This window comes from Populus alba, chromosome 1, assembly GCF_005239225.2.
Source record: "Populus alba chromosome 1, ASM523922v2, whole genome shotgun sequence".
Taxonomy (NCBI): domain Eukaryota; kingdom Viridiplantae; phylum Streptophyta; class Magnoliopsida; order Malpighiales; family Salicaceae; genus Populus; species Populus alba.
Genome location: NC_133284.1, coordinates 8,472,273 through 8,496,211, shown reverse-complemented (window position 1 = coordinate 8,496,211; position 23,939 = coordinate 8,472,273). Strand labels below are relative to the sequence as shown.

The 23,939-nt window shown below is 30.1% G+C and overlaps 1 protein-coding gene across 1 annotated transcript; it reads left to right on the top strand.

Annotated features, from left to right (window-relative positions):
- The first annotated feature begins 3,807 nt into the window (after positions 1-3,807).
- On the top strand, positions 3,808-8,136 carry LOC118033856 (uncharacterized). Its single transcript, XM_073408857.1, has 6 exons — positions 3,808-4,107; positions 4,272-4,391; positions 5,012-5,170; positions 5,920-6,180; positions 6,882-7,568; positions 7,722-8,136. The coding sequence occupies exons 2-6, from the start codon at positions 4,311-4,313 to the stop codon at positions 7,809-7,811; spliced, it is 1,278 nt and encodes a 425-aa protein (XP_073264958.1). The 5' UTR covers positions 3,808-4,107; positions 4,272-4,310; the 3' UTR covers positions 7,812-8,136.
- Positions 8,137-23,939: the final 15,803 nt, after the last annotated feature.

The following is a 23,939-nucleotide window of genomic DNA, read 5'->3' as shown; positions in this document are numbered from 1 at the left end:
TTTGTTGAAATCAAAAATAGAATTTTAAAAATATTTTTTTTATTCAAATATATATATATATATAGCAACTCGTATCCCAGTTCTCTCTTGATAAAGTCAAAACCAAGCTTGTTTAGCAGTATAGTTATGGTTGGTTTTCAAATAGTTTTTTCGTACTAAAATACATGTTAATGATGTTTTTTTATTTTTTAAAAATTATTTTTGACATCGGCACATCAAAATAATTTAAAAACACTAAAAATATATTAATTTAAATTAATAAAAAATAAAAAAAATTAACTCTTTTTTAAAAATATTTTTAAAATGAAGAAACAAACATGCCCGGAAGCAGCGATGTCGCTGTTAAACAATTGACGTTTTCTATTGCCCCGAATAAAGAGATAGTGAGGAAGGAAGGAGGCCAGAAAAGGACGAGGAAATGACTGGTGAAAGCAATTTTATAATAGCATCAAGTGATGAAAGCTACACGTAGCATCAAAGTTAGATGTCGATCTGTTTGCCACCAGCTATCATGATAAGCTGTACCAAAATACAAATAGTTTTTTAATTTTTTTTTTGTTAAAATATAGATGGCTCTATCTGATTTACTTAGAATTGAAACTACGGATGTGTTTGTTTATTATATAAAAAATACAGTTAGATATTTGATAATATATTAAATTGTATTTTATATTAAAAAATCCAATAAAATATTAAGTTTAACACGTAGTTTTTGTAAAGTAATTTTTATATGTTTTTTTAACCGAGTTTCGTAAAATTATTTTTATTTTTGTGTTTTAAAAGTATTTTTTTTAAAATTTAAATTTTTTTTTACTTTAAATTAAATTTTTTTATATTTTCATATTATTTTGATGTGCTTATATCAAAAATTATTTTTAAAAAATAAAAAAAAATTATTTTGATTTATTTCCAAATAAAAAGTATTTTTAAAAAACAATCACAACCAATCATTTTATATATGTTTTTTTGTTACACATAAACTTTAATCATGATTTTTATCAAATATATATCTAAATCTAACTAACCATATTTGACTATATTTTTTTAAAATTTAATTTTTTAAAAATACAAGTATAAAAAATACCTAAAAAAAAAACACATTCTAGATCGATAAGACATGCATTATTCGGAACAAAATATTCTTTAACATGAGGAAAAAAAAAGTAATTTGGCATCGCTAGTGTATTTTCATGAAGTAAAAAAGATTCAGATCCGACTATTTAATAAGTTTATCTTATTTCATTATAAGCTAGTAAAAATAGATAACTATAATAAATAAACCAAATTAAACAAAAAAATCAAAAATGATGAAATGATAAAAAAAAAAAAAACTTGATAATATTTTTAAAAAGAAAATTATAATCTCGCAGCATAATAAAGTAAAGATTCAATGGATTGTAATAAAATAATATTCAAAATACATTTTAAATTAATCCAATAACATTTTTTAAAAATAATTCCAAGTTAATCTATCAAATATACAATTTGAATAGTAAAAACAAGACCATATAAAAAAATTTAAAAAAAATTATAAAAATCAATTCATAATCAATCTTATATAAACATGTAAAATTAAAAAAAAATCAATTAACAAAAAATAAAAAAAAACTACCCAACCAATTTCTATGCTTTTCATTAATAATAATAACAATAATACATTGTATAATTTAATTATTACTGTAATTTTAATGATTATAAAAGCATGTATAAACAATTAAGAAGGTAATGGAGGGTTAATCCCTTGCCTTTACTCCAACTATCCAAGCACCCGAGAAACTGAATCTAGTTCTAGATGCTTCTCCAACAAACTCCTGATCGCTAACTATTATTACCCATGCCATAATTTAGAAATTCATTCATAAAATTTTTCACACAGCACATCTCAAAAATCAAATATTTTTCCTTATAAATCTTTACGTACATTCTCCATTCTACACTACAAACCAAACTAGGTGTCGTCAAATAAGTTTTCATTCCATATAACCCAATTCTAATTCACTAGCTCACCATATTCACTTCCTCAACATTTCATATTCTCATTAACCTAAAAAATCAAAATCAAGCAAGGCAAATTTTATTTAAAAGTTAACATCCTTAACTACAAATTTCTCATAGAAACATGTTTCAAATTCCTTCATCATCTAGTTTTAATTTCAGCCGGAAGTTAGATGATAAAAATCTCTCCAAATAGTTAGTTATTCCTAAATTCTAATTTATCTAAAATTTTAAATCAAGATATAAAAATATGTTAAGACGCTACTGATCATAAAATTTTACCTCGATCAAATAGTCGGACTGAGAATTATAACTTATAGCATAAAACTTGATAATTTATGATTTTTAATCGGAAATCTGAATTTTTTTATTCAATCCTTGCATAAAATTATACTAATTATTTTAATAAATACTCAAAATCATTTTATTATCCCAAGTATATTTATTTTTTATTTTTACTGATTATTTCATTTACTAACTTCTTATCGGCTCACAGTAACATTATCAATTTTTATTTGGGTCTGCATTAACCCTTTTACGTGCAATTCTTTCTCAACTCTCATATTTCATGTCCATTATAATTCCAGAAACTATTTCTCATTATTATAACACATTTATTTTAAATTATTTGAATTCTTTTATTCGTCGAAACCCGTTATCAATTTTGTCGATGTTATGAATTTTAAGCAAAAATTCAAATCCTCTATTTTTTAACCTTCAAAATGCATCTATATTTATTTATGAAGGTCATCCCATCCATTACGCATCACATTTGTTATTTTTATCATTGTTTATTTTCTTTTTCATCCTAGATTTTCATAACTCGCTGAGATTTTACTACTTTAAATCCTATGTCTACACGAAGGTTTATATTAAGTCAATATCTCTGTAAAGAGAAATTGCAATAAACATGCAAAAAAAATATTAAATTCTAAGAACAATGTTGTTTGTTTCTTGTTTTGTTGTGTAATGAATTCTCTAAAATAGAAGATCGTGATATGTGTATATATTGAGAATAAAAAGATTATTCACCCCTTGTCTAAGTAGTTCAATAATATTTATATCTCGTGAACCTAGTTTTTTTTATTTAAGAAAGAGGTTCGGAAAGTTATTTTGTCATGATAATTTAAACAATGGATAAATATCCTTACACATGCACTAATAAGAGATACAAATCTTTTATACAAACATTAATGAAATGAAAATATAATAGACCATGAGAGATTCTTGTATTGGTGCAAATTAAGTAAGATTTAAACAAAAAAGGATTGAGTTTGACAAAAAAAAAAAACTCCCAAGTAAATAAATGTCGAGTTTAGACCATAAGACAAGGCTTATGCGTGCATTCAATAACTGGACTTAGGTGTGGAGCCTAAGCCTACGAGCGCTAAATAGTTGCCTCGCGCGTGGGCTCAAGTGTGATGGTTGAGACCATAAGTACCAGGCATGTGCTTGGCGTGGGCCCAAACTTGTTTCCAAATCCTCCTAAGGTCTAATTCTTCGTAAAAATAAGCTTAGGCCAGTGAAAAATTATTTGAATTTTTTTGATAAATTCTGATCCATAAATATTAAATATTAATATATTTCTTTTTGAATGGGAAGAATAATCTTGAAATACTTTTTTAAGTTTTTCTTCAATTAGATCTCCATTATCTTATCTAAATTCGAATTGATACATATTCAATTTTTTTTCTCTCTTAATATAACTATAGTACCATTCCACGTTATTTGAAGCGGTCTCATAATGTACGGAAATGAGATTCTTGAGCAATGCAATCGCAATCTAATGTTAAAAAAGATGAAAGAGGAAAAATTTGAAGTGTTCAACTTCAAATGGGAAGGAAAACATGAGACAAGCCATTCCACACACAAACCTCAAACTGGAGGGAAAGTAGCATTAAAAGTTCAACTTGTTAAAAGGATGCACCTTCAACTAACACATACCGTTCTTCATGGCGGGAAACTGTCCGTGCAGTCCTTAACACTCCCATATAAGACTAACAAACTCTGTCTTCTCTCTCAATACACAGGCAACACATCCCTCCCTCCCTCTCATAATCCCATCACCAAACCCAAAAAAATATTAGAAATCAACAAAATTCAATCAGGTAGGTTCCCTTTATCCCAATAACTCATTTACTTACTTAATAGTGAATAAATAAGTTAGGGTTTCTTAGTTTTAGGTCAAGCCCATAAATTTTCCCAAATCAAAACCAACGCTTTTTTGAAGGAAACTATCATTAACATCTCCTTTTCTCTGCTTTAATTTCAGGTAGAAAGCATAAAGTTTCAAATTCTCGGACTTTATTGAAAGGATGGATGGTGTATTTGATGATGAGGTCGAACAAACTGTTACTATTGATGAGTACCTCAACAACGTTGAAGCAGAGGAATTGGTAATCTTTCGTTTGTTTTAGCTGAGTGAAAGTACCAATTATTATTTTTACCCTTTTGGTTGCTATTGTTGATTTTGTGCTATTTGATTGGTTGCTAGGAGGAAATCAAGTTAGGGTCCTGAGTCATATGCTTTGTGTAGTTTAGGGTTTTGGTACATATGAAAAGTCTTTTAATCGAGATTGATGTTTGTATTTGCAAAGTGGATTGGACATCTGAAACTTTAGGGTACAAATTGGTTTAGTAATCGGTTCTTAATTGCTAAACAAGAGAGTTTTGATCTTTTTCCAACATTTAGGAAATTCGATAGATATCACAACACCACAAGTTCATGACTAGACTTAGTGAATAAAGGCTAAAAGTTGATTTGGATTATGATAACTGCAGCTATCTCTATCTAAATTTTCTATCATGAAATATGTTACCTCTAGCAGTAATCTCAATGAAAATGCATTATGTTTCAAACGGGTTGCTTTGGTATTGCTCCATAAGATGATGTAATCTTTGATCGTGTGGGTAGATTACATATGTATAATTCAATTAATTGTCTGCTTGTTAGATTTCAATAAAATTACTCTCTAACTTTTTTATGTGCTTTTTATCTCGGTTGTTGATTTCAAAGAATGCAGATTTGGTTTTGGGTGGAGATGAAGGAGAGGAGTGCACTTATAACATTGGATATATGAAGAGACAAGCTATTTTTTCATGTCTGACTTGCACTCCGGATGGAAATGCTGGAGTTTGCACTGCTTGTAGTTTGTCTTGCCATGATGGCCATGAGGTACTTGTTGTATTTTCCTTTTAGTATAGAGGTTTGATCGTTGATTGGGTTAATTCCTAGTAAATTTAATGTCCCAACTTTCAATTTGATTTAAAACCAATGTGAGGTCCTATGACATGATCTCATATTGACTGGCTAAAAAGATGCTATTTACATTAGCAAGAACACTGGCAAAATGAGGCAATGTTCAAGCACATCATGAGATGAAACAAAATTCTATAAATATAGCTGCTGAATCCATTTATAATCTTGCGAATGCTAAAAGTTTTGTAATGTGATGTTTGTTACTTTCATGAAATGTTAACAAATTTACAGGGCACCTGGATCCAAATTTGAAATATGGAGGCATGATTAGGAGGAAGATGTTTCCTTGCAAACCATAATGCAAGATCAAAACTAATTTCATGCCCTTAAAAGTGTTTAATAGAAATTGAAAACCACTGGTGGACTGGTGTTTACAAAAATAAAGTTAGATTTACCTATACAAAAACATTGCAACATACAAAAATAAAGTTACACCAGAATTGATAAAATCTTCATCACATTCTAGCATTTTTAAAAGGAGGTTGAAAACTTCACTTCAAAACCAAACTTATAATCTGAATGTACAACTTCGAAATTAAGTATTTATCCACACCTATGGCAGTTCATCAGCATTCCACTCCCCATGCCTTCTCTTAAATAACATCTGTCTGGTTAAATTTACTGTACATTTACTGGTGCCTTTTGCTGTTTCCACATGCAAAAAGATTGTGGAGTTATGGACCAAGAGAAATTTTCGGTGCGATTGTGGCAATTCAAAATTTGGGGAGTTCGTCTGCAAGCTTTTCCCGAAGAAAAATGTGGAAAATGCTGAAAATTTGTATAATCATAACTTTAAAGGTTTATACTGCTCTTGTGATCGGCCCTATCCTGATCCAGATGCTAAGGCACAAGAAGAGATGATACAGTGCATTATGTGCGAAGACTGGTTCCACGAGGAGCATCTTGGTCTAGAGTCTTTCAATGAGGTTGGTAGCCTGGTTGTTCCCTCTTTGATCTCAATATCTTTGCCTCTTTCTTTCACGCAATTACTTTTTGGCATCATTGTTTAGCGTAAACATTGTGTTGTCCGAGTGGGGATAATCCTCAGATGCATAATAAAGTAGGTTGACAAGCTGATGTTTTCTTCCATGTTCACTTAATTCTTGTATGTGTTATTTATGGCAGGGTTGTTTTGTTGGACAACCATACTTTCAGTTTGTCTCTCTCCCAAACTTTTCTTTTGCAAGTTGGGATTCATAACACCCTTCACTCCCTACCCTCACTACAGCCTACTGTTGGTAGAAAAATCTGGTTGATATATCTGCAACTTTCATGTGATTCTGTGATTTATGGTTTTATTGGTTAATAAGTTTGATGGTATCATACTTGGCATTATTTTGGAGACATGATCAAGTTAATTCAGTTCACAATGCATGATGTAATCATCAGCGACATCCAATTATTTTGTGTAGGGTCCACAACCAAGGGGTTTGCATATTTTAGGCTTCAGATTGCACTTGCAAACACAATTTCAAAACTGTCTTCCCAGTTTGAACTTCCCTCCCCAGGACCACACCTTTGTAAAGGGATAGCTGGTATTTTTTATAATTTTGGCACTCTTTAAGCCATAATGGTTCTGATTAAGTTGTGTGATTATGAACTACCCACACATTTCCTTGGTTTACAGATCCCGAGAGACGAGGAAGGAGAGCCTCTGTATGAGGATTTTATATGCAAGACATGCTCTACAGTTTGTTCTTTTCTGACACTATATCCTCAGACGATTTGGGAAGCTGGGGGGCAGAAAGGTGATGCCACTGCTAGTAATGCCAAAAATAAGGGTGTGTTGGAAAATGTCTCTTCAGCTTGTGGTTCTGGGAAGCTTGAGATTGATATTTGTGCTCATGATTCTTCTGAAAAGGATAATGCAACAGCTAATTCTAATTGTCAATCTGTGGCTGCTGGAAATGCATCTGTTGTTGGAGAAAGTTCTGGGAAGAGTAGTGGGCCAAATGACTCAGACCAATGCACAAAAGATACCAATCTTCATACTACGTGTGTTCTTGGAATCGATGTGGAAGTTACTTCACCTGTTTCAGAAGGCAAACCATTATTTCTTTCCAAAAGCTGGAGGGACATCCTGTGCAGATGTGAAAAATGCTTGGATATGTACAACCAGAAGCAAATAAATTACCTCCTTGACAGGGAGGACACAATTGCTGAGTATGAGAACATGGCCAAACAGAAGAGGGAAGAAAAATTGCAGCAACAGGAGGGCGCTGAGCTGAGTTTTTTCAATAAACTTGGCCATATTGAGAAGGTGGAGATTCTAAATGGTATTGCAGACTTTAAGGATGAGTTCTGTTCCTTTTTGGTAGGTCCTTGATATCACACCTTATAGCTTACTCTGTGATATGCAATCTTGCAAACAAAGCTGTAAAATTTAGCTTTTCCTCTACTTTAGTTCAAGTTTATATTTTGAAAGCAAATATGCAGCACTGATGCATATATCCATGTTTTTCTGCAGGAGTCATTTGACACGTCGAAGACAATCACAAGTTCTGATGTCCACCAGATTTTTGAAAATCTTGCAAAGAAGCGCAGGCGAATGCAGTGAGTTGTACTTGGATCTCTATATTTTGGTCATGTATGTTAATTTAACCTCCTTTTGTTGGTTTCAGAGCTTGAGCCTCTTCTAAAAATCCTGTGAAGAACCTGATGATTTTAGCTAGCATGCTCCATCAGTATAAACCATTTACTGTGTAGGCTTATGTGCTTATTAACTTCAAGATTTAACTTGGATTTTTCTAGTATGTATTGGAATTGCGATATTCCTTATGGTTAGTGAATTCTCTTGAGCTGGTGGTTTTGGCTACCTTTTTTTGTTGGAGGCTAAGGTGTGTGTCCCTTTTTATGCATGATATCTAGTGATTTTCAATTAACAGTTTCTTTGCACCAGTTTTCATTTTGTTGGTTGCTGGCAATGGCACTTACTCTGTTCTTGGTTGTGTAATGGGCATTTGAATTTGAGATGGAACAGAGCACTGTGGAATCTTGATACAACGGTGCTTTGTCTTGAGAGATCTTTGCATGTCATGTGTGTGATGTTCTGATCATGGTAGAAAGCAAGCCAGATCCTGGGGTCAGCTTACGTAATAAGGGTTAGGATTTGGCTGTGTTCACACAGATATCCTAGTTCACCTTCGGTTGCGCCACGTGAGGTTCATCAATCAAGGCCTAGATTGCAAGTGTACTTTTGTGAGCCTAATTATGAGTCGAGCTCGAGGGGTTTTGGCTTTGTTTCCTTTTTCCTTTGCCATGCATGGTTGGTGTGAAAGATTGAAAGAATCTGATTTGCTCGTCGACAAACTCTTTTCCTGATGGGTAGTGTCATTTTGTCAAAACAAGCTGGCCCAAAGTAGGTTGTTGTCGCCCCATTGTGAAGATTTAAGACCAAGTCCTCATATGCTTCAACAGTTACCAGTCTTGCAAAAACATTAAAATACCAGACAAGTTGAGACTTTCGAGGGAGCATTATTGTTCCCACCGATCTTTGGAAAGCGAAGTTTCCTTGATCTTAATAAAACAATGACAACTTCATGTGAGCAAAACTCTGCTAAAGCAGAGCGTCCTGGAATTCTTTTTTAAAAAAGATGCCTTGAACAAGCTTCTGCCTTTGTAATTCACTAGTGTATTGAACGCGCTCTTCTTGCAGTTTGAATAGAAAAAAAAACAAAAATTGAAAGTAAATGTTTAGCCTTGAAAAATCTTTACCTCACTATTTTTATTTAGCCTGAATTTTAAATTAAATTATATTGGAGTTGCATTTTGTTTATTGGATAGGTTTAAATAAAAAAAAAAACTCAATATTAAAAGATAAAATTAAACAAAAATTTTATACTAAATGATGAAATTGAAATAAAAAACACAAAGAAAATAAAAATTTTATATTAAAGGATGAAATTTAAGAACTAAAAATCAAAAGATAAAAATAAAAAAAAAACTTTTATTATATAATAAAAAGATATTAAAATGGATTTATTATCAACCCAATACCAAATAATAAAATAAATAAAAAAAAAAATATATTAAAAGATAAAATTAAAAAAAAAAAAAGATGAAAAGAGGCTCGAAAACCCAAAGGAAATGAAATCTTCATATTAAAAAATAAAATTTTAAAAAATCTAAAGAAAAAGATAAAAAAAACCCAAATGACTAATACAAAAATCAAAAGAGCATGTCACAACAAAACCTGTGTTGGTGGGTCTGAGCTTTTTTATTTTTATTTTTTTTTATGATGATTTATTTTCCGCACCTTTTTTTATATAAAAAATAAAGAAAAACGACATCAAAATTAATAAAACATGCTTGTTGACTGTTGCCTTGAATCCGCACTCTCCACATTTGACACGCGCCTTAACCATTGAGCCACCACGAGAATTTGGTAATCAAGTAATTAAAATAATATATTAATCTGGTTTATTGTTCATATGAACAATTAAACTGTCCCATGCCTTTTAGCTGTTTCAGTAATAACTTAGATGACTTAGAGCTATTTGTTGTGCTTTTTATTTTTTTCTGGTGGAATCTAAGTGTGTATTTAATATTATAATAGCTTTTGAAGTTGCAGTTTATAAATAAATAGGTCTCAGAAAAATACTTTTAATTATAATTTTTTTAAAAAATATATTAGGTTAAACTATCATAAGATGAATTTTTGCAATTGAAATTAAAGAAAAGCAAGTCTTCATAAAAAAAAACAAGTCATTTTAGTTTTTACACATCAAAGATTTAAAATGTAATTATATATACATTCAATAAAAATATTATTTATCCAACAAAACAACTTTTTTTTTCATGGTTAGATAAAAAAGAAAAATTAAGCGACACAAAACTTTTCTCTAAAACAGCATTGAATGTCACGATTACTTTAAATAACATGTTTTGACTTTCCTCATGTTTATTTTTGTGTTTTAAAATTGTTTTTGAAAAAATTTAATTTTTTTTATTTGAAATTAATATATTTTTTAGTGTTTTAGATCATTTTGATGCGTTGATGTTAAAAATAATTTTTAAAAAATAAAAATATATTATTTTAATATATTTTCAAATAAAAAATATTTTTTTTTAAAAAAATTTTACAACAATAACTAGAAGGGTGCCTTTTTATCCAAAGAGCCATCAAGGGGTAAAGACATCCAAGAGTCAAGAGAGGATTTTTCTTGTCCCTCTTTTTTTAGTGCAATCATAAGTTGAAACTAGCAAAAGATGTTGAGATTTTGCTAAATAAATCATAATCAAGTTCTTAAGCAACCGAGCTTAACGTTCCCACGACAATGCTCTTCCACAAGATCTGAGGTTCCTATTAAAGTTAAACGCTGTGCTTCAGCTTGACTGTTTCAGCTCAAGGAAGCATCAGCCTAACAAGAAACTCACAGAGGATATTTTACATCAATTTTCTTTCCGTGGCCCTTGCAAATGACCGTAAAGAGCATAATGGACGCACGAATCATACTCGACAATCGAGAATTCAGCCGGAATAACTGGTGGCTCCGAACAAGAAAACTGAGAACAGAGGAGCTGAGGTCATTCCGATGAACATCAGTACAGACAAATGGCCAAAGCAGTCCACTTTGTTTACCATATCAAACCTTGACATTGCGCATGGTCGGGAGGGATATTCATGTGCGTAGTCATGTTCACACCCGGAGAACGGGTTTTGTTGACCTCCGGGTAACACACTGTCTGTCAGAAAAAAATATGCTTTAAATTCTCATAACCATGCGAAATTGTGGAAAACAAGTCCAGTGTGCTACAGCTTTTCAATATTCTATGTCAAGAAAAGAAACCATTTCTCCCTTCCCATGTCTCTGAATTATTCTGAAGCTTTAGCAAGATCCAAAGTGATGGCAGACAAGCCCGGGTCTTGCATTTAAAACCCGGGTCACATCAGGAAATTAAAAAAGAAAAAGATGCCCAAGATGCTGAATGTTTTCACAATGCATGGGAAAATTAAGAAACCAAATAGATTTATTATTATCGTTAGTATTTAAATTTAAATTCCTGTAAAAAAAATCTTTTTATTACTTATAAATGCATAATTAATTCAAATATGGAGGGCAGCTGACAATGCTAACTAGTATTGGAGTATAAATACTGGTTCAAAGATATTGTCACCGTGAGACATCCTTCAAGTTAAAATTTGACATGGTAGTTTATAAAAAATCAAGTTTGAGAATTATTTATTTTTATTTTTTAAAATTAATATGAATGTTCAGACCAGTTTGTATGTATCTTAATTAATTTTATAAATTCTAAAATTAATAATCATATAAATTTTTAATGATAATCATATTAATAATTATACTGCTGAAATTTAAAATTATTAATTATGTTTTGAGTGACTAGGTCATGTTACAATGAACCTGCCCAAGGCAAAGACAACCTTAATAATTAAACAATAATAGAATCTCCTCCACATAACAAAACATATTGGTTATGAATATCAATTTAATTTGATGAAAGTTGAAATTCTCTTCATCCAGTAAATCATGTGCCTCGTTATTCAACTTTCACTGCGTTGAAGTCTAATAATCTAGGGTTGGTGAAATCTCGATCATGGGAAAGATATACTATGTATTTTCTACTTAAATGCTGCCTCTTTCTCATAGCTTAATACTCAAAGTCACTATCATCTCCATTAATTATATTCATAATTCAAGGTCTCAAACCACAATTCTATCGGCTTCCTGTCTATCAGGGGAGTAATAAAAAAACATTTTCGAATCGAAAGGTGTTTCATTGTGCTTGGATATATAGCTATTCCCGAAGAATCTTTCATTGTTAAGAGGTAAATTCTCCCAATGGGACCATGGATTCTTTAAAAATGGCGGAAAATAATTACAATGAATAAATATAGAAGCCGATAAGACTTAAGAGACGTCCAGGCAGCTCTCTCTTTGGCTAGCACTCAACTACTTGTAAAGAAAAATAAATAAATGTACGTAACTAATTTAATAAAATGGCACACAAGTAGTTGTGTCGTATTCCTTGAAATTTAGTGTGTCTCTTAGCAAATAGAAAAATCATTACTCATGTTTAAGAAATTCTACGTAAATTATGGGCACCTAACCCCTATAAATACCATGACTCCCTTCCACCTCATATTCACGAGTTGAAGCGTTTGGCACCGACTTTTCCATTGTTGTACCTTTCCCTTTTATATATTCTTCATTTTTTGAGCTCCCAAAACCATTTTACGTCTAGGGCTTCTTCTTCTTCTTCTTCCTTTTCGACTTCAAAATATGGGAAATTGCATAAAGCCCAGCACAAGAAGGCAGCATGAAGAGGATGATAACATGAAGGAGCTTCACCAGGAAAAGAAAGAACTAGAGTTCGTGAAGGAAAGTGGTAACTTTGAGAAAGGTTCAAGTCTTAAGGTTAAGATCGTGCTTACAAAGGAGGAGCTAGAGTGGTTATTGTTTCAGCTAAAGGTCAATGGAGGAAAGAAGCTAGAAGATGTTTTGGGAGAGATAGAGAGAGGGAGAACGATGAAAGCTAAGACATGGAAACCCTCTTTGGAGAGTATCGTGGAAAGTCCTGAAGGGCTTGAGAACGAGAGACGAGTCGTTTGAAGAGGATATATATATTATCGTTTTTTTCCCCATTTTGAGTCCTCTCATGTGAGTTTTTTTCATTTGGGTCATGACCCAAATGTACATGTAACTACGCTTTTGCTCACGAAGAGTTATAGAATATTGATGAATGGATACTTAATCATTATCTGGAAGGTTGTAATTTTTAGCTTCATTATATTACTTTTGCTAAATGAAATAGAGCAGACTTGAAAAATGCTATGCATGCCGACTCCGTATGCTCAACAATAAGTTTTGCGAGCCTGATAATTAATTATAGTATAAAATTTGTCTAAATCGCTAATAAATCTTATGATTCAGTAGTATTTAGGCTCTTTTTCTATATATATATATATATATATATATATATATATAGACACACACACACAAAAGAAAATAACATGTTAATAAACATATTTGACATTATTAATTGATACAAACTAAATTGGATCTGAATTTGATCATAAAATATACACTCATCAATTTTGCAAAATCACAAGTATCTCTCAAATCGTGTACTAGATCGAGTTAAAGTTTAACAAAGAGATATTGGATATACAAGACTATATCATGTCAAATTTTCAGGTCAAATGGAGTTTGAGAACATTAGTTTATAGGATTGAATTTATTATACAAATCTTATCAAATTTATCATGCTAAATCTTCATACACTGTTTGGGATATATCAGGAAATACAAGTTGAACTTTGGTGCAATTCAAGATCAGCTGACAACTAGACATCTAAAACTTTTTTATCATATATATTAGACTCAATAATTCATGAGAGAAGTTACATGGTTACTTCTAAGTAAGGATTAAATCAAACTTGATATTTAGTTTTTTAGATTATTATTTATTTTATTAAAATTTACTTGACCACATGATGAAGGGTTCACACTACTAAAGCTTACAATGTTAATTTATGAAATGATTAGTAAATTAATTATTTTTATTTCCCACTCCAACAAGCACTTCAAACAAAAAGTAATCACATATATTATACATGACCAATTAAGTTGCTTGGCCTTACGGTCTCCGGCAGAAGAATCAAACTTGAAGTTTTTTTTTTCTAACCAATCATGGTGCCATAACAAATCAAATATAACTGGCCACTGAAAAAGTGGAAGACTTGATCAAACCAATAAAGCAAATTAATCATGGTTTTAAGCACCTAATTTTGACCATTTCTGGCTGTTTGGTGGGTGTGACAAGTAACCTCTTACCATCCACTGCACTCTTTGAGAATGAACAATTTGGATGTGCCTTGAAGACAATTATACATGTCAATTTTTCTTATTCTATCTTTTGATGTTGTGATGGATTGTTTATGATTCAATGCCTTAATTTCTTGTGCTTCCTTTTCCTCCCTCTTTCATACCGCCTTCCCTCGTACCATTGTCGCATTGCACCTTTTTCTCCTTTTGACTTGTTTTGATTCGTAACTAGTTTGAAATATAAATAAATTGAAAGAGAACAACATGATTTTAATTAGATGAGATTAATATAATTTTATAAAAATTTAATTATAAAATTTAATTCTCTATTAAACATAAAATCAAATAAGAGAATTAAAAAAAATTGAGTTAATTAAATTAACCTGTCAAACTCACAATATGAATGATGAGACGAAAACAACATGATAAATAACAAATCCAATGTTAAAGAACATGAAAATAAGATAATCTTTTAAAAAAATAATTTGATTTAACTAGAGTTAAAATATTTAAAACCCACGATCCTGATTATGAGACCAAGATATCCTCATACAAAACAAATCAAAACAGATTATAAAGGTTAATTCTTAACTGATCCAATATTGAATGATAAAATTAAAAAAATAAAAAAACAACTCGAGTTAACATGTTAAGCATTATTCTCAAGTCATGAGACAAATAATTTAATAGAAAACAAATAAAATAAATTACGAAGTTTAATTTTCGATTAACTCAATATTCAAATATGAAATTAAAAAAAAAATAATAAATAAACAAAAACCCTCGCCACCTGATTAACTCGTCAAACCCACGATTTGTCTAATAAGAATAAGATAATTTAATAAAAAACAAATATAATATTAAATTATTAAATTAAAAAACAACATTAATTAAAAAAACAAAAACAAAAACAAATATTTTTTTTATAAAGCATGCTAAAATATTTAAGGAAAGTACAATTTATTGCAACAGTAATTTCCCGACGTGTTGTGTACTGTTAATTGCGAGGTGCATTTCCAAGAAAGTATTTCTAAACAGAACCATAGATAAAAATGATTTGTTCGATTTCAGAATGACAATTTGAATGGGCCTTGTTGCCGTGTATTGTGGGCCAACTTTCTCAGCCCAAGTCTATCCTTAACGAGACCTATGACTTTCAAGGAGCAGACTAATTAATCCTGTAATCCACCATTGCGATGAAACTTTTTGTGCTACCCCCTTGTCGATCGACCATTGAAACACACACACACACACACACACACACGTGCATACATATACATACACATACACATATACATATGTATGTATGTATGTTAGCAACAATCACTAACTTCTTCTATTTGTGGAATTTAACTTCCATTAAGGAAACGAGTACATGCCGTTCAAACTAGCTGTCTTCAGGGATAGTATGAAGCACACCACCATAGCCACCGACAGGGGATACAACTCTAACACGATCAACAGGAAGTTGTGCAAGTTCATGCGCTACATCTTTGAATTCAAGAACCCCTCCTTCTTTGCACTTGGACATTAGTCGAGATGCTTCCTGTTTTGTCATTCTAACCTTCACTCTAACCACACCTTTTTCTTCCACAGCACCGCCGGCGCAGCCTCTTCTCTCCAATCTCTTCTTCTCACTCTCTTCTTTACTTGCCAAGCAATCATCGCCTTTCTTTTTCTTTATCTTCTTTGGTGGTGTCTTCTTCATCAGCTCATCTCTATATATCAAGTTCGTTCCCTTGCTTCTTCTACTGCTCTCTGTACTGTCTAATACTATGCTACTGAAATAAGAGGCCAGAGAGGTAAACATCTTGAGACCAAGAAAAATGGCGGGTAGAGTGGAAAAGGGAGATGTAAATTTTTTTACGAGGGATGTTTTGTGGCATTTGAAACTATAAGCGAGGAGAGTTTTTATAGAGGGCGATACTGGCTTAGGTTAAGGGCAATGGTGAAATTTGCTGCCACTCGCAACTTGAAGGCAGTAGTGATTTACACGTGAAATGATAGTAATGTAGCAAGCCGTGTTTCTAAATTTTTTATTTTATTATTTTTTTATCTTTAAATTAAAATTTTTAAAATGTTTTTAGAAAAAAATATGTTAAAAATAATTTTTTTTAAAAAATATATTATTTTTAATATATATATTTTTTAAAAATACTTTTAAAAGAAATATATATTACATTCCAAAACAAGCCATAAACCGCTAAACCGTTAATTATATGAAATAAAAAATATATATATTTAACAGTATCTATCTGTCTGTCCGTGCATCACTAAAGTCATGATATATCAACTTAACTTAAATTTAGGGGAAACCTTAGAAGACGGAATCTTCAACATCTTTGAAAAGTTCAACGTCTTCTTTGTAATCATGTTGAGATAACATCACAATTACTTGGTCTTGAGGAAGACATATTTTCCAAGACTTTTTGTGCCTTTTGGCTCCGAGCTTTCTCTGTATTTTGTACCTTTTCCTTTACCTTCCAATAAACTTGCTCTCTTATCCATTTTTTTAAAAATAATTTATACGAACAAACTTAGTTTAGAAATATTTAATTATATATTCAATGAAGCAACATGCTATTTTAGTAATGCGATAGATGGGTTAAAACCTATTATCCAACTTAAAACTTGTTAAACCTCCTAGAGGAGGCATTTCCCGTGCAATGACAAAGGCAGGGTTCTTGCTTCTTTTGTTTGTTTTGGTAGTGTTTGGCAATATAATTAAAATTATATCTCTAAAAAATTTAAATTTTATTTTATTTTATTTAAAATTAATTTTTTTATGTATTTAGGTAGTTTTAATGTGTTGATGTCAAAAATATTTTTTAAAAAATAAAAAATTATTATTTTAATATATTTTTAAACAAAAAATATTTGAAACTATAATTATTACTATATTTCTAAACAACCTTGAAATAGCAAATGCATGCTGCTTTATTTTGGGATAATTTAATTGTATTTGCTGCGAAAGCTTTAACCTCATACTATACGGTTGGTGATCAAATGGGAATTCATTTGTAATCATATGATGATATCAAGTAGCCAGGATAGAGGATTAATTGGACCTAATTAAAGCTCGAATCCTGCATGCCCTTAATTTATACTGTGATATATATATATATATAAAGACTAAATAAAATAAACCATGTGTCAACAACCATTTGGTGCAGTAAGAACGCACTCCTTCTTCCCACTCAATATTTGAATTAAAATATTGTCTATATTTAAATTCGAGTCTTGCCGTGGAGAAATGTAATTAATAGCTCTCATACGATGATGTGGGAGAACTCCACGTTATATCTGTGTGCTCGCAAGTGCAGCCAGCACGACGTTGCCTGTACACACCATTTATCTTTATAACAAAAAATAAAATAAGATTTTCCGTGCCCCAAACCACAAGTTAATTTGTTTGTTACTATTCTTGTTTGACTTTGTGTTTTTTTTTTTACGTGGTGTATAATTTTTTATTTTACTATAATATATTAAAATGATTTTTATAATTTGTATTCATATTAGTATATTAAGTTTTTTTTAAAATACCTACAAATATTAATTTAATATTTTTTAAAAAATAAAAAGTATTTTAAAAATAAATTTAACTACAAAATCAAACACTACTTTTTTATGTTAGCAATCATGGTGTTCAAAACATTCAACCCCGGTAAGAGAAAAGAATATTCAAGTAGAATCAACAAGTATTTTTTTTTTTAACTTGAAACTAATTCTGTTAAAAATGTTAGGAATTATAGTAATAGTTAGTTTTTAAAATATTTTTTTATTTAAAAATATATAAAAATAATATATTTTATTTTTTAAAAAATACTTTTAATATTCATGCATCAAAATAATTAAAAAACAAAAAAATTAATTTTAAATAAAAAAATTAAATTAAAAAAATATAAATTTCAAACGTGTTCCCAAGTCGCATTAAACTTCTCATGTTCATGACAAAAATGGAAATAAGATTTTGACAATATTTTGGTAAGTTGACACATTTTTAAAAATTAATTTGTAAACTAATATAAATAAAGAAATAATTAAAAATCTAGCATAACTAAAAGAGTTCAAATAATATATACGGATCCAACTATAATTATAAATATCTAAAAGAGATCAGTGTTTTACTGTGGACTACATTCTTATCCCTGCTGCTTTATGTTTTTTTTAAAAAAAAAAAGTTGTTTCTTTTGGCTGTTTTTTTTATGCCTTTTGGAAAATTATTTTTTTCTTTTTTTTTTGTTTTTTTTGCAAAAAAATTTTCTTTAATTTAGTTTATTAATGTTTTATTAATGTTAAATTTTTTTATTTAGTTATCAGACTTTCATGACACGTTTTCCGGATTTAACAGGTTAACCTGGTTTGACAAGTTAACCTGGAATATTTTTTTTTTTTGCTTTTTATTCTTTTTAATTAATTTTTTTTAGTTTAGTTTAATTGTTAATGTTAAATTTCTTTCTATTTAGTTTTTAGATTTTCATGACATATATCCCGAGTTTCACGGGTTAACCTGGTTTCACGGAGAACCTAGTTAATTATGGGTTGACCCGTCAATTTTTTTATTTATTTTTATTTTCATAAATTTTTTTGTTTAATTTAGTTTGTTAATGTTAATTTTTTTTTATTTAATTATCAGACTTTTATGATACAAATCCTGGGTTTAACGGGTTAACATGGTTTGACGAGTTAGCCTGGATTTGTTTTTTGATTTTTTCTTTTTAATTAATTTTTTTCGTTTAGTTCATTTTGTTAATGTTCACTTTTATATATATATATATATATATATATATATATATAGTTACCATACATTCATGACACAGATCCGGGGTTTAAGGGTTAACTTGGTTCGACGAGTTAACCTGCTTTTTTTTTCTTTTAAATTAATTTTTTTCGTTTAATTTAAATTGTTGATGTTAAATTTTTTTCTATTTAGTTATCAAAATTTTATGACACGGATTCCGGATTTGACAGGTTAACCTGGTTTAACGAGTTAGCTCAGTTAATTCTGGGTTAACCCATTATTTTTTTTTTTCATTTTTTAATTATCAAACTTTCACGATGCGAATTCAAGATATGATGAGTTAACCCAATTAATTCATATTTTCTTTTTCTTTTTCTTCATTAGTTTTTTTCTTCCTGATGGTTTTTTTTCTTTGTTTTTTTTTTAACTAATCTATTTAATTATCACACTTTTATGACACGACCTTGCAGTCAGACCCACGTCCAATGCTATTGGGTCTGGTATTGCAGTCCAAACACTTTTATGCTAAGGGTTAACCCAAGTTTAATGTTATTATTAATATTATAAATATTACTCTTGGATCAGGCGTTGCAACCAAACCTAAGACTCTTGGGTATAACTTTGAAAAAAAACCTAACATTTTTAGATCTTAGCTTTTTTTGAAATACAAAAAATAATTGACCCGTGGCATCGCGCCAGGCATATAACTAGTAACATCTACAAGGGCTTGAGGTCAAACTTGCTAGTAAATTTTGTCACTTTTCCAAGTCTTCTTCTTGTGTCAAGTAGTGACCTTCATCACTAAAATCACTAGCTATCAAATTGGGTGTTTAGTGGTGGGATTTGTAAGGTGTTAAGTCATCCTCAACATCAATGGCTCGAGGCATCATTATCGTGTAGTTTATTTATTATTTTTTAAAAATATTTTTAAAAAAAATTAAATTTTTTCTTCGAACTAATATATTTACAAAGAAAAACATTTTTATGGACAACCTTAAGGGTCCTTTTGTTTTATGTAAAATATTTTACAAAGAAAAAATATTTTACATGTAAAAATGTTTTTCAATGTTTGGATTGAAAAATATTGTCTTGCAAAATAATTTTTAATGATGGTGGTGAGATGACGATGGTGGTGAAAGAGGAGGTGGTGGAGGAAAAGGTGGTAAGATGATGGTGGAGGTAATGATGGTGGTGAGATGAAAAAGATGATGGGGGAGATGGTTGTAAGATGGTCATGGAGGTGCTGAAAAAAAAGATAGTGATTGAAATAGTTAGGTGATATTGTAAATGAATTATAATTTATTAAATATTTTATAGAATTTCAATAGATGAAAATATTATCTACCAAATGAACTAAGTTTGAAGATTGACTATAAAATATTTTTAGTGACTAGTTTTCGTGTAAAATATTTTATGAAAATCAAACACGTGAAATTTTCTTTAGAAAAATATATTTTGAAAACAAATACTATAAAATTTAAAAAATATTTTCCAATAAAATATTTTAGCAAAAAACAGACTTTAATATTAAATTATTTTTGAAACTTCACCTAACAACCAAATCTTTTAGATTAAGATGTTTTTGAACATATAATAAGGACTTGGAAATTGCGAGTCGGGGTAGAATACCTCCTAGAGGCATTGCCAAACTGCCATTATTAGTTTGGGGGGATTGGAGCTTTATTGTCGCTTGTAGTGTTAAGAAGGTTGATGTTGTTAGCATTATTGTTAGGATTGCATATTGTGATGCTGGTTGTAGGATTAGGATTCTTCTAGTAAATACTAAAAGTCATCTGTGACTTACGTTTTGAAGATGTTATCTGCCACTCCTTTAATAAAGGCATTTAGGAGCAGTCCATTTTGCCATCAACGCCCTCACAAAAAAATACTTACATGCACACTGGGTTGTAGGGTGTTTAGTGGGCTGTGGGATTAGTCGTGGTGCGCGCAAGCTGACTCGGACACCCACGTAAATAAATAAATAAAAAAAATAATTCACACAATTACAAATGACTGTTTTTTTTATCATTAAATATAATTTACATAAGCACCATATAATATATTAAATCACAAATAACAAATATACATAATATTTAAAACAACATAATAGTTTATTAAAAAACTAAACCAATTATACATCTATCAATAATTATCATAACATATAATAATATATAATTATATCTTATAATCACTTCATTTAATTTCATTTAATTTAAGGTTGGGTCTGTAATATCTGAGAAGGTTTCGAAGAGAATCAATATCATTTTAACTTGTAGATGAATTTAGGTTGCTAGTAGACAGGTTTAGAACGCTGCTCAACATTTCCAGTTTTTAATTCAAAACAATTCGTAAATAGCACATTTACGACCTGGTGCTAATTTTCCAAATATGTTTTCAGAAATGTTACTTTATCAAAAAAAATATACTGTGTTAAAAAAAAAATAATAAAAAAAAAAAAAAAACTCCAAGTATTGACCGATGTGTTTCCTTCAACGAAAGTCCTTGTACGCGTCCCGGCTAATTAAGTGCTAATCAAACCAATCAACATCCTTATCCTGATAGAAAGAGCCCTTCTCCTTCTTTGAGCTGTTATACGGACAGTGATGCAGCTTGTCCTAGAATGTTTGACAACACCATCCCTTCTTCTTCTTTTCCATTTTCAATTTTTTATGTGAGTTGCAGAGGGAAAGAGAAGAGCATATCACCTTGGAGAACCAAACAGCAAACCAGTACGTTCGTTGTTCTTCACCTTAAGGAAAACCTATTGCCGAGGGATGTCGGTTTTGGGATGCCACAATACTACAAAGATGAAGGGGTTGTTTTTGTTCAATTTACAGAAACGCCCCTCTCTCTTGTTAATTTAATATTTGGAAATGAAAATAAATTGAACATGCTCCCTTGTGTTTCTTTAGTTCCAATGTTTTTGTTCAATTTACAAAAATTCCCTTTTCTCTTATTAATTTAATATTTAATCCAAATAAATTTATAATCACTGGTATTTTTCCATTATTGTTCACCCATGTTTTCTCACACTGTGTGCTAGAATTTCATATTTTAATTAATATTAAATCTTATTTCTTTATCCCTTGAATTAAAAATTTCCTCATTAAATTAAATTCATAGGTCAATAAATATCTATGCATGTTTATCTATGAAGAAATCAAGGTCCAACAAAAAACCACTTGCTACCTCCAATTCCTATCTTCCTTTTTTTTCTTCCAACTTTCTCTCTTTCTCCAACACAACTCTGGCACTACTGTCTCCAACCACCAATCAAGCTACTCGACAGGCCACTAGCTACTTCACCTCCTTATCAGATGACTTCCTTCTTTTTCTTTTCTCATCATGATTCAGCCTATTTATTTTTTTATTTTAAAAATATTTTAAATTTTATTTATTTTTTTATTAACTTCAAATTAATATATTTTTAGTATTTTCAAATCATTTTGATGTACTAATATCAAAAATAATTTTTAAAAAATAATAAAAAAAAAATCATTCATACATGCAAATGAAAAAAAATAATTAACATGGTTGCTAGATTGGGCTAATAACCATGTGTGTCGTGGTCTGAACCTGCTTCAGCTTAGCTTATATGGGTGGGTCGAGTCTAGCCCACCCCTCAAAACAAGAAGAAGAAGGAGGGTATGTTGGGTTGTCAATCGGCTTCACTCGACTAAGTTGAGCTTGATCCATTCCGGCCCAGCCTGGATGGTTGGGTCGAATTCAGTCTAATTTATATTTTATAATATAATAAGATTATTTAAAAAAAAAATCCAAAAGCCCTTTAAAAAAATTTGTGATTTTCTAGCATGCTTTTTTAACAATTTGCATAATATCAATTTGTATATTTACACTAAAAGATATAAATCTGATATTAAAATATTTAGTTTTATCTGAAACTTTTATTAAAAAATTTCAAGAAAAATAATTTCCTCTTACAATTTTTTTTTTTTTTTGTATACACGACCATATTCTAAAAAAATATCATGCATATTTTCTAAAAAAGATAAAATCGTATTTTTATCATGTTTTAAAAATACAAAAATAAATACCATAACCAGTTTATGATTATCCATAGGGTTTGACCAGAATACAAAAAACCCGCAACAATTATTTCTATGTGGAACGTTAGGAATTAGTTATATTTGAAAAATAAATGTGATGCTAAAATTTAAGTCTTAAAATGATGAGAATTTAACTCATTAAGATAGAGATTTCCTTATGAAAGAAGATCTACTTTGAACATTAGATGAGATCAATAAATAAAAACACGACCTGAAAAAATAATCAACTAACAATGCAGTTTAAACTTACATTGTATAGGGTGTACTGAGAATAATACGTTTTTCTCTTACACAACCAATCCCTTATTCAGACTCTCGCATACTATAAGTTTTCTTGTAACTATAATACTATATTACAACTTATTAATATTATAATCATAACTTTATAATTATATATAAACCCTCTTTTTAATATATACTTTCAAGAGGCAAACTCAATGCCTCATGATAATTGAATTTATCATATCAAGATCTTTTCAGCTATATTGGTGATTTGATAATCAAAGTTTCAATTTATTTCTAATTTTTTTTATTTCTCTTCTTTTTTTTATCCTCATGTGCAACCCATTTCACAATTTTATTTTTGAAATATTGTGATTGTACAGTGACAAGCCTGAATAAATTGTGCTGTTTTACCCCTTTTTTTCTAAAAAAAAACTGTTTTTAAAAAGAGTAGTTAACAAGTAAAAATAGCCGAACATGTTAGCATTGTCATGTTGAAAAGTCAATTTCACTGTCAACAGAAAACCAAAATTTGAAAATTCGTGTACTTGGGTGTAGTAAATGTTTTCGAGAACGCGGTTGAAATTGAGTTTTTAAAAATTTTAAAAGTTATTTTTGTTAAAATTTAATATAGTTTATATTTTTTTGAAATCGTTTTGATGTGCTGATGTCAATAAAAAAATTATTAACATGTATTTCAGTATAAAACATTATTTAAAAAGTAATCATTATTATACTAACAAACACTGTTAATATAGCGGTGGACTGAAAGCTCGTGTGTCCTGATTTGCCATGGTGTTTCACGACGCTATTGACCGTTTCATTGAACCCACCGTGAAGGAGACATTGCCGTAGACAACTGGGCTA

Coding starts and splice junctions, on each gene's coding strand:
- LOC118033856 (XM_073408857.1), top strand. CDS start 4,311: ATGGATGGTGTATTTGATGATGAGGTCGAACAAACTGTTACTATTGAT. Junction 5,171..5,919: donor CTTGCCATGATGGCCATGAG/GTACTTGTTGTA, acceptor ACATGCAAAAAG/ATTGTGGAGTTATGGACCAA. Junction 6,181..6,881: donor GTCTAGAGTCTTTCAATGAG/GTTGGTAGCCTG, acceptor CTTGGTTTACAG/ATCCCGAGAGACGAGGAAGG.